General features: G+C 56.3%; 2 protein-coding genes across 4 annotated transcripts in view; both read right to left on the reverse strand.

The window, feature by feature from the left end:
• EEIG1 (estrogen-induced osteoclastogenesis regulator 1) overlaps window positions 1–3,837 on the reverse strand; it is a 36,887-nt gene extending 33,050 nt beyond the window's left edge. For 2 of the 3 annotated variants that reach the window (XM_066980827.1, XM_066980825.1), the window contains exons 1-2: window positions 3,699–3,837; window positions 1,885–2,520 (exon numbers count right to left, since the gene is read on the reverse strand). In XM_066980827.1, the coding sequence (XP_066836928.1) occupies window positions 1,885–2,030 (146 nt within the window). In that variant the 5' untranslated portion in view covers window positions 2,031–2,520; window positions 3,699–3,837. Of the gene's footprint in view, window positions 1–1,884; window positions 2,521–2,898; window positions 3,032–3,698 lie in introns of those variants that run through there. The other variant, XM_066980826.1, reaches the window with a different exon arrangement.
• Window positions 3,838–9,991: 6,154 nt separating this feature from the next.
• On the reverse strand, window positions 9,992–13,810 carry NAIF1 (nuclear apoptosis inducing factor 1). The gene is made up of 2 exons (XM_013182766.3): window positions 13,044–13,810; window positions 9,992–12,421 (listed from the first exon to the last, which is right to left on the reverse strand). Exons 1-2 carry the CDS (start codon window positions 13,552–13,554, stop codon window positions 11,958–11,960), a joined length of 975 nt encoding a protein of 324 aa, XP_013038220.2. The 5' UTR covers window positions 13,555–13,810; the 3' UTR covers window positions 9,992–11,957.
• Between the last annotated feature and the right edge of the window lie 288 nt (window positions 13,811–14,098).

Here is a 14,098-nt window from a genome sequence, read left to right on the forward strand (position 1 = left end):
ACACAATCTCAAAAAGGTCACGGACCAGGACTCGAGCGTAGAGCAGAGCCAAGGCATGGCCAGGGAGCCTCTCCGTGCAGTAACCGCTCCTCACTGTTCCTGGAAATCCATCCCTCTCCAAGTTTCTTTAACTGCAACAGGGGAAAATATTTGGAAAAGGTCAAATGACTCAATACCACCGAGAGCCGTCACTTTTCCAGCAGGAACAGGTTTCCATGTGCTCTCAGACCGCAGGCAGGTTAGGGGAAGGCAGCAAACCAAGCTGCCTGCTTCCCCCCGCTCCTTTGTGAGCCACCAGGCCACTCGGGCTCAGTGTCCGCGTTTGGTTTGAATTACAGCTGATGTCGGTGCTGGAGCACGGCTGTGATCTGCAACGCACCACGCACAGGGCACTGCTGAACCCCAGCCAGCTCGGAAAGCAGCCCCACGCAACCCACACGGCTGGCAGCACCCGCAAACACCCGCACTGCGCTCCCAAAGCTGCCTTTGAGGGCAGCAAGGAGATGGAGACGGACGTTTCCTAGCACGGGCTTTTCCTGAGCCACCCCCAGTTCAACTCGGTTCACCGCGGCTCCGGGAAGCGGAGGGGTTAATTCCTTCCCAAGTTCACATACTGTGTGAATTCCTTAGATAAGCCGCTTCCACCAAGCGCAAGGACCCAGCCTCAGGGGGGAAGGCTGTAAGGAAAAGCTCTTTTGACAGATTTTCTTCAAAAGAGAAATTAATTCACGGTCCCTTTTTGGACGCGTTCCATGCCCACAGTTTCTATAGACTTCAGATGAGGTTGCACCATGCCTCCCAAAAAAAAAAAGAAAAGGTTTGAGCAATGCCCTACCACTTCTACTTCCAAGACAAATGTTTTACACTCGTCCAATAAAGTCTTCTCTCCCAAAATAAGAAAGCTCAATGCACAGCACCACAAGGAAGAAAACCAGACCAAAACAGGCTTTAGTTCTGCGATAGAACAGTTACCAGCAAACTCACACTGTACCTTTAAATACAAGCACTCACTCAGGAAAGCAAAAAAACAAGTTTGAAAGCCACTGAAGGCTTCCTTCACAAACTGAGGCAGAAAGAAAGCAAGTCCAGGCTGTTACGGAATCTGCGTTTACACACTGCTGGTGATAATCTATGTGCAGAGCTGGAAACAAAGCAAGTTTTTATTAGCAATTAGCAGCAGGAGTGGGGACAGATCTGCCTGAAGGAGCCTGAGAAATGCCAATACAGGATGGCAAACAACCTTCTAAAATGTGCAGCAGACTGATCCCGATGTGAGAAATCGTTTTAAAAAGGAAGTATTGCAGCTATAAACTTGGGAGACGCGATGGCATTTGTTCAAGGAGATAAACTGTATCTTTAGCACTGACAACTTTGACTCCAGGCAGCAGTTTTCCCTTGCACAGCAATTTGCAATGCAAAGCAAGCTACTTCCACTCTCACCAACAACAGCAGCTCAGAAACAAATGGGGAGAGCAAAGTTAGAAAGGGTCGGTTTGGTTGGCTGGACGTGGTTTTCTTCAGAGCTAAGTTTCAAATCAGGCATGAAGGCAATACAGCAAAACATCTGAAATAGCACGTGAAAACTGGGGTAAGAGGGGTGAAAAAAACAGGAGAGGATTTCATCCCTAAACCCCGTCTCTCTCGGGGTGCGACCTCCTGCTCCCTTCCTCCCCACGCCTCTGAAAAATCCCATCCAGCCCTGAGCAGCCAACAATACCCAGCTGTGTTCTTCCCTGACTCTGGAGGATGGTGTGGCCCTACCACAGAACTCCTGAAATCACACCCAGGGGTAGGCAAGAGGTAGCCGAATGCCAATCCGCTCAATTAAAGAATAACCAGGAAAAGAAGGACAGCCAGGAGGCGAGCCCGCAGGCAGCTGCTTACCTGGTAGACAAGCTAGCAAAGTCTCCTCCATCCAGCAGCCTGATTTTACAGAACAGAACCCCATTGACGAAGGGGACAGCAGTCAGCTCTTCCAGAGTAAAACTTGTCTGAAATTTGAATTTCTTCTTCTTCATCAGGAAAGCCATGGGCAAATTCAGCGTGGAAAGCCCAGGAACTCCAGACGAGACAGGGAGGAGCGGCTCAGCACGCACACAGCCGAGCGGAGGAACAGCTCTCGCTCCAGGAGCGTACGCGGGGAGTAAATTCCAGTTCAGTTACAACGACGGCCCGGCTTCAAACGCGCAATCCTCTTCTCTTTGGTGGTCGGATCGGGCTGCTGGATCATCGCCACGGCAGGCTTCAGGTGAGGAGGGGGAGGTCAGGTTAAACCTCTGCAACATCTCCGAGGGAAAAGGAAGGGAGAGAAGCAAGTCTCAGCTCCAGACCAGCAGGAGCTGTCCCCGTTGGAGGCTGCTGCGCTCCGTCTTCAGCAGAACCCCTCCAGAAAGCATCTCTCATGGGATGTCATCTTGAGTCTCTGAAGAAGCCTTAGGTCTGCGTGCAGCACATGCAGAGAGCTTCCAGTTTCTCTCTCCTCTTCCTGCGCAGCTCGTTGATGCAGGTCTTCAGGTCAGCCTTTGGGAGGGAAATGAGGAAATTAGACCCAGGCAGTCACGGGCTCCTCCCCCTCCTCTAAAACCTGTTTGGATGGGTAATATTCAGCCCAGACTCATACCAATCTTAAGAGGTATGGCCCCAATTAGCCCGCTCCCCATATCCTCTGTCCCCTTTTTGCCTAGGGCAAGCTTCGCCGCTGTCATCATCCCCCTCATAATTTCTGTTTGCAAAGCAGCTAATAAAAATCTGCTCCATTTTCACCCGTCGTCTCCAGGAGCGCTTTGCAGAGCAGACCAGCGTAACACGTAGCCTGGCGAGAACGCACAAAAACACCTCGAGAAACGCAAAACCTGTTTCTTTTCCCTTTTTCCCCCCACCAGCCCTAAGCGTCAGCACCTGTATCTTATAAACGGAGCGCCCGGCGCGGAGGGGGAAAAAGGACCAAAAGGAGGCAGCCTGCTCCGGATTGCACGGCACCACCGAACCAGGTCACCGCCTGCCTGCCCAGCGCCTCACGCCGCCTTCCCCCAGCACCAGCTCAGCCCCAGACGGTTGGGTTTTGGGGGGCCGGAGGCGCTCGTTGCGCTGCGGATTTCAGCGACACCTTGGCTGCGAGGCCGAGGGGCCGGGCGGCAGAGAAGGGCCGAGGCTGTCACCGCGGAGCAGCCCCCAAGGGATGCTGAGGATGAAAATGCCGGCGAGAGGGGAGAGCGGGGCTCCTGCGGTCACAGCCCTGCCCGAACAGCTGGGGGGCTCGGGGGGGCTCCGGGAGGGACCCGAGGGGCTCCGGGGGGGCTCCGGGAGGGACCCGAGGGGCCCCAAAAGGATCCCGGGGGGTTGCAAGAGGGGCCCCGGGGGTCCCCAAGAGACACTCGGGGAGCTCCAGGAGGGACCCGGGGGTCCCCAAAACGATCCCGGGGGGCTGCAAGAGGGACCCGGGGGACCCCAAGCGACTCCCGGGGGGCTCCAAGAGGGACCCGGGGGACCCCAGAAGGCACCCGGGGGGCTCCCAGAGGGACCGGGGGGGCTCCAAGCGCCTCCCGGGGGTCCCCAGGCGGCTCCCGGGGGTCCCCCGTCCGCTGCCCCGCACCACCGGGAGCCTCCGGGCCCCCCCCCGCTGCCCCCCTGCCGAGCCCCTGCCGAGCCCCGAGCCGCAGCCCCGGCAGCCCCCCTCCCGCCCCCGGCCCCGCACCGACCTGGGCCCGGCCCCCGCCCGCAGCCTCCTGCCCGCTCCGCGCCCCGCCGCCGCCGCCGCCGCTCCGAGCGCTACGCCAATTGCGGCCGCTACGCCAACGCTTCAAGGGGCCGCAAGGCAGAGCCGAGGTACGGCGCCGCTTCGTGAATAGCAGCACTACGCTGGGTAGCGCGCCCCCTCCCCTCCGCCACCTTCCTCCCCCGGGGCCGCGGGGAGGGAAGGGCGAGAGCGGCGCGGCCCCATTGGGTAAGAGAGAAGAGGCGGGGAGGGTAGAAAAGGGCGGTGATTGGTTGTTTTGGGAGAGGGGCGGGGAAGGGCGCGCGGGGATTGGAGGAGGGGGCTCTCTGTTTGGGGAAGTCCCTCCCCTCCAGGCTGAGGGGGTGGGAGGGAAGCGGGGGGCTCTGTGGCGGCCCCGGGGGTCGCCGCGGTGGGATGGGGTTTTGTGTGCGGCCGGGGCGTCATGGGGCCTTCCTGCCCCACAGTGGGGTGCTGAAAGCCCTTCCTAGGGCTGAACAGCCCCGAGGAGGCTTTTAAAATAATTGTTTAATCATAGAATGACCTGGGTTGGAAGGGTCCTCAAAGATTATCTCGTTCCAACCCCCCTGCCATGGCAGGGATGCCACTCACCACACCAGGTTGCCCAGGGCCTCATCCAACCTGGTCCTGAGCACCTCCAGGGATGGGGCACCCGCAGCCTCTATGAGCAGCCTGTACCAGTGCCTCACCACCTTCTGAGTGAAGAATTTCCTCCTGATCTCTAATCGAAATCCCCCTTCTTTTAGTTTAAAACCATTCCCCTTATCCCGTCATTATCAGATCGAGCAAGGAGTTGCTCCCCGTCTTTTTTACAAGCCCCCTTCAAGTCCTGAAAGGTTGCAATGAGGTCCCCCCCTGTAGGCTCCGGGGTGTGCAGGGCTCGCTGAGAGGATGGCAGGGCTCGCTGAGGCACACCTCAGCCCCCAGGGCCCGCAGCACGACGCTGGGGGCGAGCTGAGGTGTCTGCGCCTCCCTGCAGGCCGGGCTGAGGCGATGGGGGAGGCAGCAATGACGGCCTTGGGATGTGTGCCCGTCCCGTCCTCAGTGGCCTCCAGGTGCCGAGGAGCGGGCCGTGGGTCAGGCTGACCAGCCTGGGATGGCTGCAGCAGGAAGGAAGCCCACAGCCGGAGCCTGGCCCTCTGTGTGTGAGATGTGGCAAGCAGTTCAATGCATCTCCTCGCCAAAATGGCTCCCTCCTGGTGCTAGGCGTTGCTGCCCTGTCCCGGGCTTGCGGCTGGGATCCCTGGTTAGGCAGGATTCCATTGTTTGAGGGCAAGCGGAACAAAATGTCTCTCCTTGTCCCGGAGGAGTCTGCGATCATCAACATGATTTGCCTATTTTTTAAGGTTAGGGATGTGCCGAAGAAGCTGCGTTGCAGAGAAGTTGAGGCTCCTGTGGGAGGGACTTTTCCCAAGGCTGATTTGCATGTCTGGCAAAGCCTGGATGAAAGGCTGGGAGTCCTCGCTCTTTTTGCCAAGCTTTGATGCCCAGACTCCTTGCCTTTAATCTTTGCCATCTATGCAGACAATATCAGAGCTATCAAATAATTTTACCACAGAATAAGTCTTTTAAAAGTAAATCTGCTAGGAAAAGTGCACAGCAACATACCTGGACAGCACTGGATTAGACCAAATGCTTTGTTCCGATTCTTGTTTACCAGGTTAAACAGATACACAAACCTAGGACTGGGAAAACGTTTATCGTGTTGGTGCAGTGAAACCATCGCAGGAGATGTCAGCCTTCCCACATAGCAGGGTTTGTGGAGGCTGCTTTAAAGGTAGGGATTGAATCCATCCCATCAGTTGATATTCAGCGCTTTCAGTGCCTTAAGACGTCGGTAGAAATGGGCTGTTTTTTTCACTTTGTTTGTTAATTTACTGAGAAGGAGCTCAGCCTGCTAAATATTTAATATTTGTAAGCTGGGATGCTTGAATGCGGGAAGCATCTGAAGAATCCAGCCCAGTCCCTCACACTTCTCATTCCCCGAGCATACCACCGACAGACGTGTCAATCTTTCACTTCCATCGCTACGTAAAGGCCAAATGATCTTTCTGTTTGCAGTGTGGGAGGAGGCCTCGTGTTATCTGCTGTGATTCACTCTGATAAATAACCTCCTTGGAGGACTTCTCTTGTTTGTAGCAACAGCCTCACATGGTAAAGTTTGCAGAGCTTTTAATCCTCGCTGTTCTCACGCATATTTACTCTGCAGTTTTAGCAGAAATTTCTCTTGAAAACCTCAGTGTTTTTTATAATTAATGGTATAATGTGACTGATGTTAAAAATAAACTGATTTGGAAAAGTGCCCAGAGAGCTGCTGAGCAGTGTGTAATGTAGCAACCATAGCCGATTCTCAGGGGTATGTATATTTTCCTAACAAAGGCAGCCTCATGACTTCGAGATTACATCTCTATTAGTTCGAAATTCACCCTGTTGATTTTTCTGTGTTTATGCTGCATAATTATTTCTGGACAAAGCCACATTTTTTAAAGGGGCAGTACTTCTCTGAAGGTCTCTGGTGAGCCCTGCTGGGAGGGATGCCGGAGCCCATCGGTCAGCCTGGGCCCCGTGCAGGTAGCAGAGGGAATATGGGGAGCGGCGTCTCTGCCTATCCGCCATCCCACTGGCTTTGTGTTATTTTCCGATCCAGGTCCAAACGTTTGTTAAGGGGTCGTATACATGATCAGGGTGCTCTGATGTACGTTAATTCTGCTCAGCCCAGACTCCAGCGCTCAGCTCTTTATGCTGGTGGTTGCTCTTCCCTGACCCCAGCCCCGCTGTGCCCATTTCACCTCTGCTCCACGAACCTCAGCCACGTCCTTACCCCGTGCTCTCCCTGCCCCGAGCCTTTCCTGGTGCCTCTCCCCAGTGCTGCCACCACTTCCTCAACTTTTGCTGGTTCAGGGCATTATTGTATCAGCCAGAGATAATTTATCGGTTTGGGTTCTCCTTAATGCTGGGCCTCACCTCTGCTGCCATTAGAGAGGTGCCAGCCAGGGGCTGGGATCTGCGGGCTCTGCTTGTCTTTGGACCAAGGAGCAAGCAGGAACAGAGATAGCTTTTCTTGCCTCCTCCCTCCCAACTTAGAGTACCAGGATAAAGAAGCAGGGAGGAAACGAGGCAAGATAAATTCAGAAGGGATAAAACTCAGAGAGGTGAAGTGAGATAATGCATTTGGTGAGCCATCAGATCCTGTCTCTTATCCCAGAGGAATCCCAGATACACGAGCAAATCAAGCCCTGTAATCTACATCATCAGCGTCTTCCTCTGGAAAACATCATCAGACTAATCCATTTGTCCTAGCAGCCAAATGATTAAAGTTTGAAAACTAAATTATACACGGTTGCTGCAACAGCGTAAACACATAATGGCTCTCCTCTATTACATCTGTAACCTCGGTTGTAATAGCCGTAATGGGCTTCCAGTCCTGTCATCCGCCCCCCAACCAAACAAACAACAAAAACGACACCACACAATGCTCTCTGCTATAAATATTCTTCGCGCTGCCGGTGGCCAAGCACCTGCAAAGGCACCTGCTGCCCGGAGCCGTGCTGGGAGCTGCCTTCCCCAGAGCTCGGGGAGCCCCCGAAGCAAGGCAGGGGCTGCAGGACCCACGGCAGCGGTGTCGGCGCTGCCTGCAGCGTGCTGAAACCCACCCTCTCCCCGATTCTGTAAGGTTTTCCTGGGGTACGGTTGTTCTAAGCTTGCATCTTCTCCGCTTAATTTAATAGCAGGCTGCGAGCTCGACTTTGATCTGCTTGTGTTTTTCACTAGTTCCATATTTAACTGAGCTTATCACCATGAAAGCCAGGAACTGTTTCACTTTCTGCACCAGGCTGGGTTTCCTGTTGGCCATGCAAAGGACACACCTGCCTGGGGGGTTTGTGACCCGCCGGGTCTGGGGATCCTGTTATCTACGGAGACAAAGGGAGCACAGGAATCTGGAGCCGGTGGATTCCTTTCCCCAAGCACGTGGCCAGACCTGAAAACCCAGCTGCCTGGCTTTTGTGTGTTTGCTGGTTCCCATATCTGCTCCGTGCTTCCTGGGAATGTGCGGCAGGGCTCTCCGCTTCTTGCTGAGAGGCCTGCCGGTAGAACGGGGCTGCTTTGCCACTTCTAAAACCTTCACGGCGGAACCCGCTTTGCCTCGGGGCGTGCTGCGTTTATGAAGCCTTCCCCTGTGCTGGCATCCCCGGTGTCACCCTCGGCACCTCCAGAACAGACCTGCTGATCCAGGCTTCTGCCTGCAGCCCTGGCAAGTGCTGCTTTTACCCCACACACAGCAGGAACAACCGGGTGCCTGCGCTTTTCCCCTGCCACGGCAGCTTTTCGTGTGGGATCTCAGCTAGCGGCAACTCGCCCCGCTGGGGCTGGGCTTCTGCCCCGTGCAGGACTGGCACCAGGGGCTCGTGAACCCGGTTTGCAGGCGGTGGGGGCTTTCATCTGGCTCGCCTGGAAGCTGTGCTGGTGGTATGTGTAAGCGTCAGATGCTTTCAGGAATACTAAGAATCTTAAATACCTCAATTTTCATACTCCAGCTAAGCACGCCACGCTTCTGTTGACAATATCTGCTGGCAATAACTTCTCAGATGTCAACAGAAAAAAAAAAGAAAACAACAAACCAACAGCCCAACTGAAGAGTGCCTTGCCGAAACAGCCTCAACAAACTAAAAACATGTCGGAGGAGGCAAGGCAATTTAGGTGAATATGCGGGTGATACCATTCTGTCTCTGCAGGATCAGCTCCCAGAGCCGGGATGGAGCTATTTCAGTGCTCTGCGCTCGTGGGATGCTGACACATTCGTGTGCGGCCTCGGAAAAAAAAAAAGACTTAAAACCGGTTCCTTTGGTTATAATGAAGGAATTCATGCATTTTTTATCATGTGCCTGCCCACTCGGTTCTGCTGCAGCGAACTCATCGCTGTGAGCTGTGAGCCCCAGCATCACAGCCCGTGTCCGCGGCCCCAGGCAGCCCGAATTTTCCTGGGCTGGCGGCGTTCCTCCTCCCTGAGCTCTGCCCGCTGAATTTCTGCCTCCGTGGGCTCTCCGACCTGAGCAGACCCAGCAATAAGAGGAGCAGGCAGGACCACCAGAGGGCTGGAGGACTCGGGTGATTCCTGGCACCATCCCTGCGGCGCCCAGAACCCTGCAGCAGGCTGCAGCTCAGCATCGCTGCGCCTTGCCCCGTTGCGCAGTGCCATCTCCTGGAAGGCCGCCCCTGAGCTGCACAGGCCGCTCGCAGGCCGAGCTTCGCAGCCAGATTCTTGCTCCTGAAGCAGCCAGCGGTGCCGCAAGCAGCTCGGCCACAGGCTGAGCAGCGAGTCCAGGCAATCTCCTGCCCCACCACAAGTGTTTGTTCCTCCAGCGGCGAGAGGTCCAAAGGATGCTGCTCACCACCTCGTCCTCCCCTCCGAGGCAGCCCGTGGCAGGACATCACAGCCCCTGCGCAGCTCTTTCCTGCTCCGGGTGCTGAACACGAATCTCTCGGTACAAAAAGGTCAGCAAAGGAGCGCAAACGGACGTCTGTGAGGTGCTGTCCCTTCGCTTTCGTTCTGCTTCGGGCACAAGGTCCCCGTTCAGCGCAATGCCCTGCACGCGTTTGCCCTGTAAGCGCCCCGTGTGCCCGACCCTCCTGGTTTGGGCTTTAAGGGACACATTTTCTCTTCCTCCCCAAGCCCGATGACCTTGACATGAGCAACAGCCAAGCCCCTAATCACGGTGCTCACCCTGTACTTAAAACGTTGCCACATCTTTTTAATGAGACAAAAATGTGCATGCGGAACTCGCTCCCGAATGCTGGCGGCCTGACTAAGCTCCGTATTTATCCTGAAAACACAAGAAAAATGGGTGGTTCTGCGGGCATCGCCTTCACTCCTGTGAAACAGTAACACAGCTTCAGCGCTTAGTCACTGCCAGGACGAGCGCTGCAATTTCGGGCGGAAGGCTGGCACCCCGTCCCTCATTTTGGGCTGTTGCACCATGTTGGGAGCAGCTGGGAGATCGGTGTCCCTCGGGAATCTGTCACACGCGGTGCAGTAACCAGCGCTGCGAGGTAAGGCTGTAAAAGCTATTGTTGGGATACAAAAAAAAAAAGGCCACAATTATGCAAATACAAGGCCACAAAGTTCATAAACGAGGAAAAAACCTACCGTGACACGTGGCTGTTTACAGCTTGCTTTGGCTGTTTCTCACGGAGCCCTCTGTGCCGTGGTTGCACGGACTCACCTTTCCCCGCAGCATGCCCATGGACTCAAACAGCCTCTTTACCAAAAACCGTATTTTTTTTTTAATTAAAATTTATATTTGCAAAGGGGAGATCATTACACAAATGAGGTAAAACGACACACACGGCAGAGCTTTTCGCTTTAAAAATAGCTTTCAGTTGAGCAATTGATTTGACTCCACCGAGTCTGAGAGGAGTCAGGCGAGCGTTACTCACGCGGCCGGGTGCCCGACAAGGTGGGAAGGCGCCGCTGATGCCGCCCTGACTCAGCGCAGAGCTGTCGGTGTCAGAGGGTCAGGAGCCCTCCCGGGGCCAAGGCCTTGGGGCCGCGTTGTCCTTTTCTCCGCCATCGGACTCGCAGATGAGAGGAGATCCCTAAAGGCCAGGGGCAGGCAGCAGGAGCCCGTTCGCCTCCTGCTCCAACCGGGGGACCCCATCGGCATCCCACCATAAAACGTGCAGAGGTTTCGTTTGATTGTGCAAATTCACTCCCTCGGCAGTCTTTGTTCACCACCTCTCAGCCCCGAAGGAGACGTAACAGCAAGCAAATACCGGCTCTGAAAAGGCTCAGTCTCAAAAGTAGCACCTGGCAAGCACCAAGCCTATTAAACGTGAGACGCTCTGCAAGGTATGGGGAAGAGTTCTGCTTCCTTCTTTTTATTTTTGGAGTTTGCTTCCATGCATGTACACGTGGAGCTTTTTGTCTAAAAGGTCATGAAGCTACCCCGAGTCTGTACAAACCTCATTTACCGCCCTGTGAATCGAGCTTGCTCAGTGAGGACTGAGCCCAGCAGCCTGAACTGAGAGAGCAGTGGCTGCGAACGCTGCCTAACCCCGTGTAACTGCAGGAAAATGGGAGAGGTGAGCCTCACGCCCGTTTCTCAAACCCCTGGTCAAAGCCAGGAAACTAACCCGGCTGAACTAACCTGTTAGCAGACTAACAAGGAGCTGCTCTACCTGCCTCCAGCTCTGAAAAGTGCGGAACAAATACCACCACCAGACCCAATTAGCGCTCCAAACCTCACTAAACGAGCGGCTGACAGACTCCTCAGGGCTGGGAATCACGGCGTGGCTGCAGCTCTCCAGTCCAGGTCCACTTTGATGGATGAACGGATCAGGGAGGTGACAGACTCTGCGTGGTGAGACAGAGATGGAGCTTCGCCTGTAAGCCCACCTGAGTGAAACCTGCGTGTGCCCGTGTGTATCAACCACATGTGACAGGAAAATGCCTCCGATACGCACCCCAGGACAGCGTCTGCTAACCAAGGCACGGCATTTTCACCTCTACTAAGTTTAAAGTGAAATCTCATGGCCACATACAGACAGAACGCGAGGTGAATGCACTCTTTTAACCCCATTTATATCCTAAGGGGACGTGGGTGGGATTTGAACTGCACGTAGGCTTGATGCTAGTCTGCGTGGGCTGAATTCCGTGCTCCGAGAGCAGCATCCACCAGTTGTCAGTGCGGAGAGAAGGCTGAGCCGCCGCTGGTACCACGTTTCCAGTAAATGCTTTCAGCAAGAGACCGAAGCGCACCCCTTCCATGCACCACAGTTTACAATAACTGTACCTTGGCAGCTTCAGCACTGTGATATAACAACAAGGCTCTCCATGTTACACGTCAGCTAAAGGCAAGAGAGAGAGAGAGAGAGGGAGGGGGGGGAGGAAGAGAGGTATCGTACTTAGGAGAGTTTTTCAAACAAATAAAAAAATAATTATCGTCTTTTCTATTTTTTTTTTTAAACAAATCTATTGTTCTGGGGAACTAAAGCAACCAATGTTACATTCCTGCTTTATTACACATCCGGCTACCCCTCTGCACGATGAGTCTGAAAAGGCAGCTTAGCATAAGATTAGCGGAGAAGAAAGAAAGCTGTCTGGGCTCGGCCAGCCTCCGAGGCGAGCCGTTTCACATTGACAAGAGCTGGCACCCCCTCGCTCCGGCCCCAGTGGCAGCGGAGGCAGTTTTTTTTTTCCAAGAAAGAAGTCCCATCATTGCTTCTTTCACTGGATAATGCCATCTTGCTGCCCAGGCTGGCTGGGGTCAGCAGTCACCGAAGGGCTGGGCGTATTGCTCTGCAAAAATCGACGGAAGTCCTTAATCATGGGGCGGAGGACCTGGATGAGGGCGCTGAGCGCGGCCTGCGTTCCTTCCATGGCTTGCGCCTGTCGCTCCTGCGCGCACGCCTGCACCTCCTGAGAGCGACGGATCATCTGCAGCAAGTCATTCTGCTGCTCCAGGTGCTGGGCAATCTCCTTCACGTGTAAGTTGGTCACCCGCTGCTCCTGCAGGAGCTTGGCTGAGTTCAGAGCGATTCGGCTTTTCAGCTCCTGGGGTTTCGCGGATACTTCGTGCTGGTGCGCCATCATCTCCAAGGGCGCCTCCGCAGTAACCGTCGTGGGGGCTTCTGTCGTGCAGTACTCCACGACCCCATCCTCCAGGCTGTGGTAGGTCGTCTCTGCAGGAACTGAGAACAAAGGACAGAAAGGGGTGAGGAGCAGCGGCAAAAGGAGCGGTTTTATCTACAGGACTATTCAATGAACGTAACTGAAATACTGCCTGTTCGGCGAGATAACATACAATAAACAGTGAATGCACAAAATGACCTATTTAAGTCTACTCCACCCTCATCTAAGCTTCCTTCTGGGGTGTACATGCTAAAGTCCAAAGGAATAGGGCACGCCATGTCTGTCTAGACAAAATCCTTCTTCAACCTCCAGTTCAGCAGGCTCTTTCCAAGCACCACTCACCAACTGACAGAAGGGTGAAGAAAAGGCCCAGAACGGCACTTAGGCACTTATCAGCCAGACAGCTCCTCTTTGGGGCAGACCAGGGAATCGGCCTTGGAGATCTCTCTCCCTTTGCTTTTGTTCTGAGAGAAGGGGACCACACAATTCCTGGCCTTGAGGCCGACCCCAGCTGTCGAGGCTGACTTTCAGCACACGAATATCTTGGAGCCGCTCTCCGACAGCGCAAGGACACGTTGGGAACGGTCGTTTTGTTACAGAGGCTCCTTTCGGCCGGGGGGCTCCCCACGCAGGGCCCCCCACGAGACCTCCAACCACACCTCCGGCGGGCGCAGCACTCACTCTGCGTCAGCGTGACGGTGGCGGCCGCGGCGGTGATGGGGATCTCGCTCCCGTCACCCGTGCCGCACTCCCCGCCGGGCAGGCTGATGATGGTGGCCTCTCCCAGCAGGTTGCAGATGCGCTGCTGCATGGGCGTGAGGATGACGGGCGCGGCCGCCGCTCCCGCCGCGTCCTCGCCCTCCGCGCCGCCGCCGCCGCCGCCGTTGCCCTGGCTCTCGCCTCCGCCCTCCATGGCGGCCCGCACCTGGGCCACCTTGCGGCGCACCTCGGTCTTGAGGTCCGACCACTTCTTCTTGACCTCGGGCAGCTCGCGGCGGCAGGTGGCCACGGCGTTGACGCGGCGCAGGATGTCGTGCCAGGCGGCGGCCTTGGCGGCCAGCGGCACGCCGGCGTTGAAGTGGTTGACCAGCAGGTGCTTGCCGCGCTCCAGCTCCTCCACGATGATCTCCACCTCGCGCTCCGAGAAGTTCATCTTGCGCTTCTTGGCCGGGGGGGCCGGCGGCGACGCCATGGCCCTCGGGGGAGCTCCGGGGGGGGGCGCCTCAGGGGGTCCCCGAGGGGTCGGGGCCCCCCCGGCCCGCCGGGCCCCGGGGCGGGGAGGACGGGGGGGGCCCGGGGCCCCTCAGGGCCCGGTGGCGGCCGCGTGCCCCCCTCCCCCAACCCCGGCCCTTAGCAACCGCCAACGGTACGCAATTTGCGTACCGCGAGCACCCGGCGGGCCCCGCTCAACGGCCTCCGCCCCGCGACGCTGGCGTAATGGCTTCCAGAATCAGCCCCCCCGTCCCGCCTCGCGTGGTTGGGCCGCGCGGCTGCTCGTCACCGCGAGGGTTCGGCCCCCCCGCGGGTGAAGGCGGCTGCTATTGGTCGCCGAGGCTGTCCATCGAGGGGAGGTGAGGGGAGGCCCCGCCTCGCCGCTTGTCTCACGCCACTGGGCCTGCGTGAGGCCGCTGAGGGGCTGGGCCCGCCCCTAAATTTCCCCGCTCTAATCCCATTGGGTCCTCCCCTGCCCATCAACGCAGAGCGCCCACCCCCCTCTGGAAGCTGCTGGGTGCGCT

Source organism: Anser cygnoides, chromosome 20, assembly GCF_040182565.1.
Source record: "Anser cygnoides isolate HZ-2024a breed goose chromosome 20, Taihu_goose_T2T_genome, whole genome shotgun sequence".
In the NCBI taxonomy this organism is placed as follows: domain Eukaryota; kingdom Metazoa; phylum Chordata; class Aves; order Anseriformes; family Anatidae; genus Anser; species Anser cygnoides.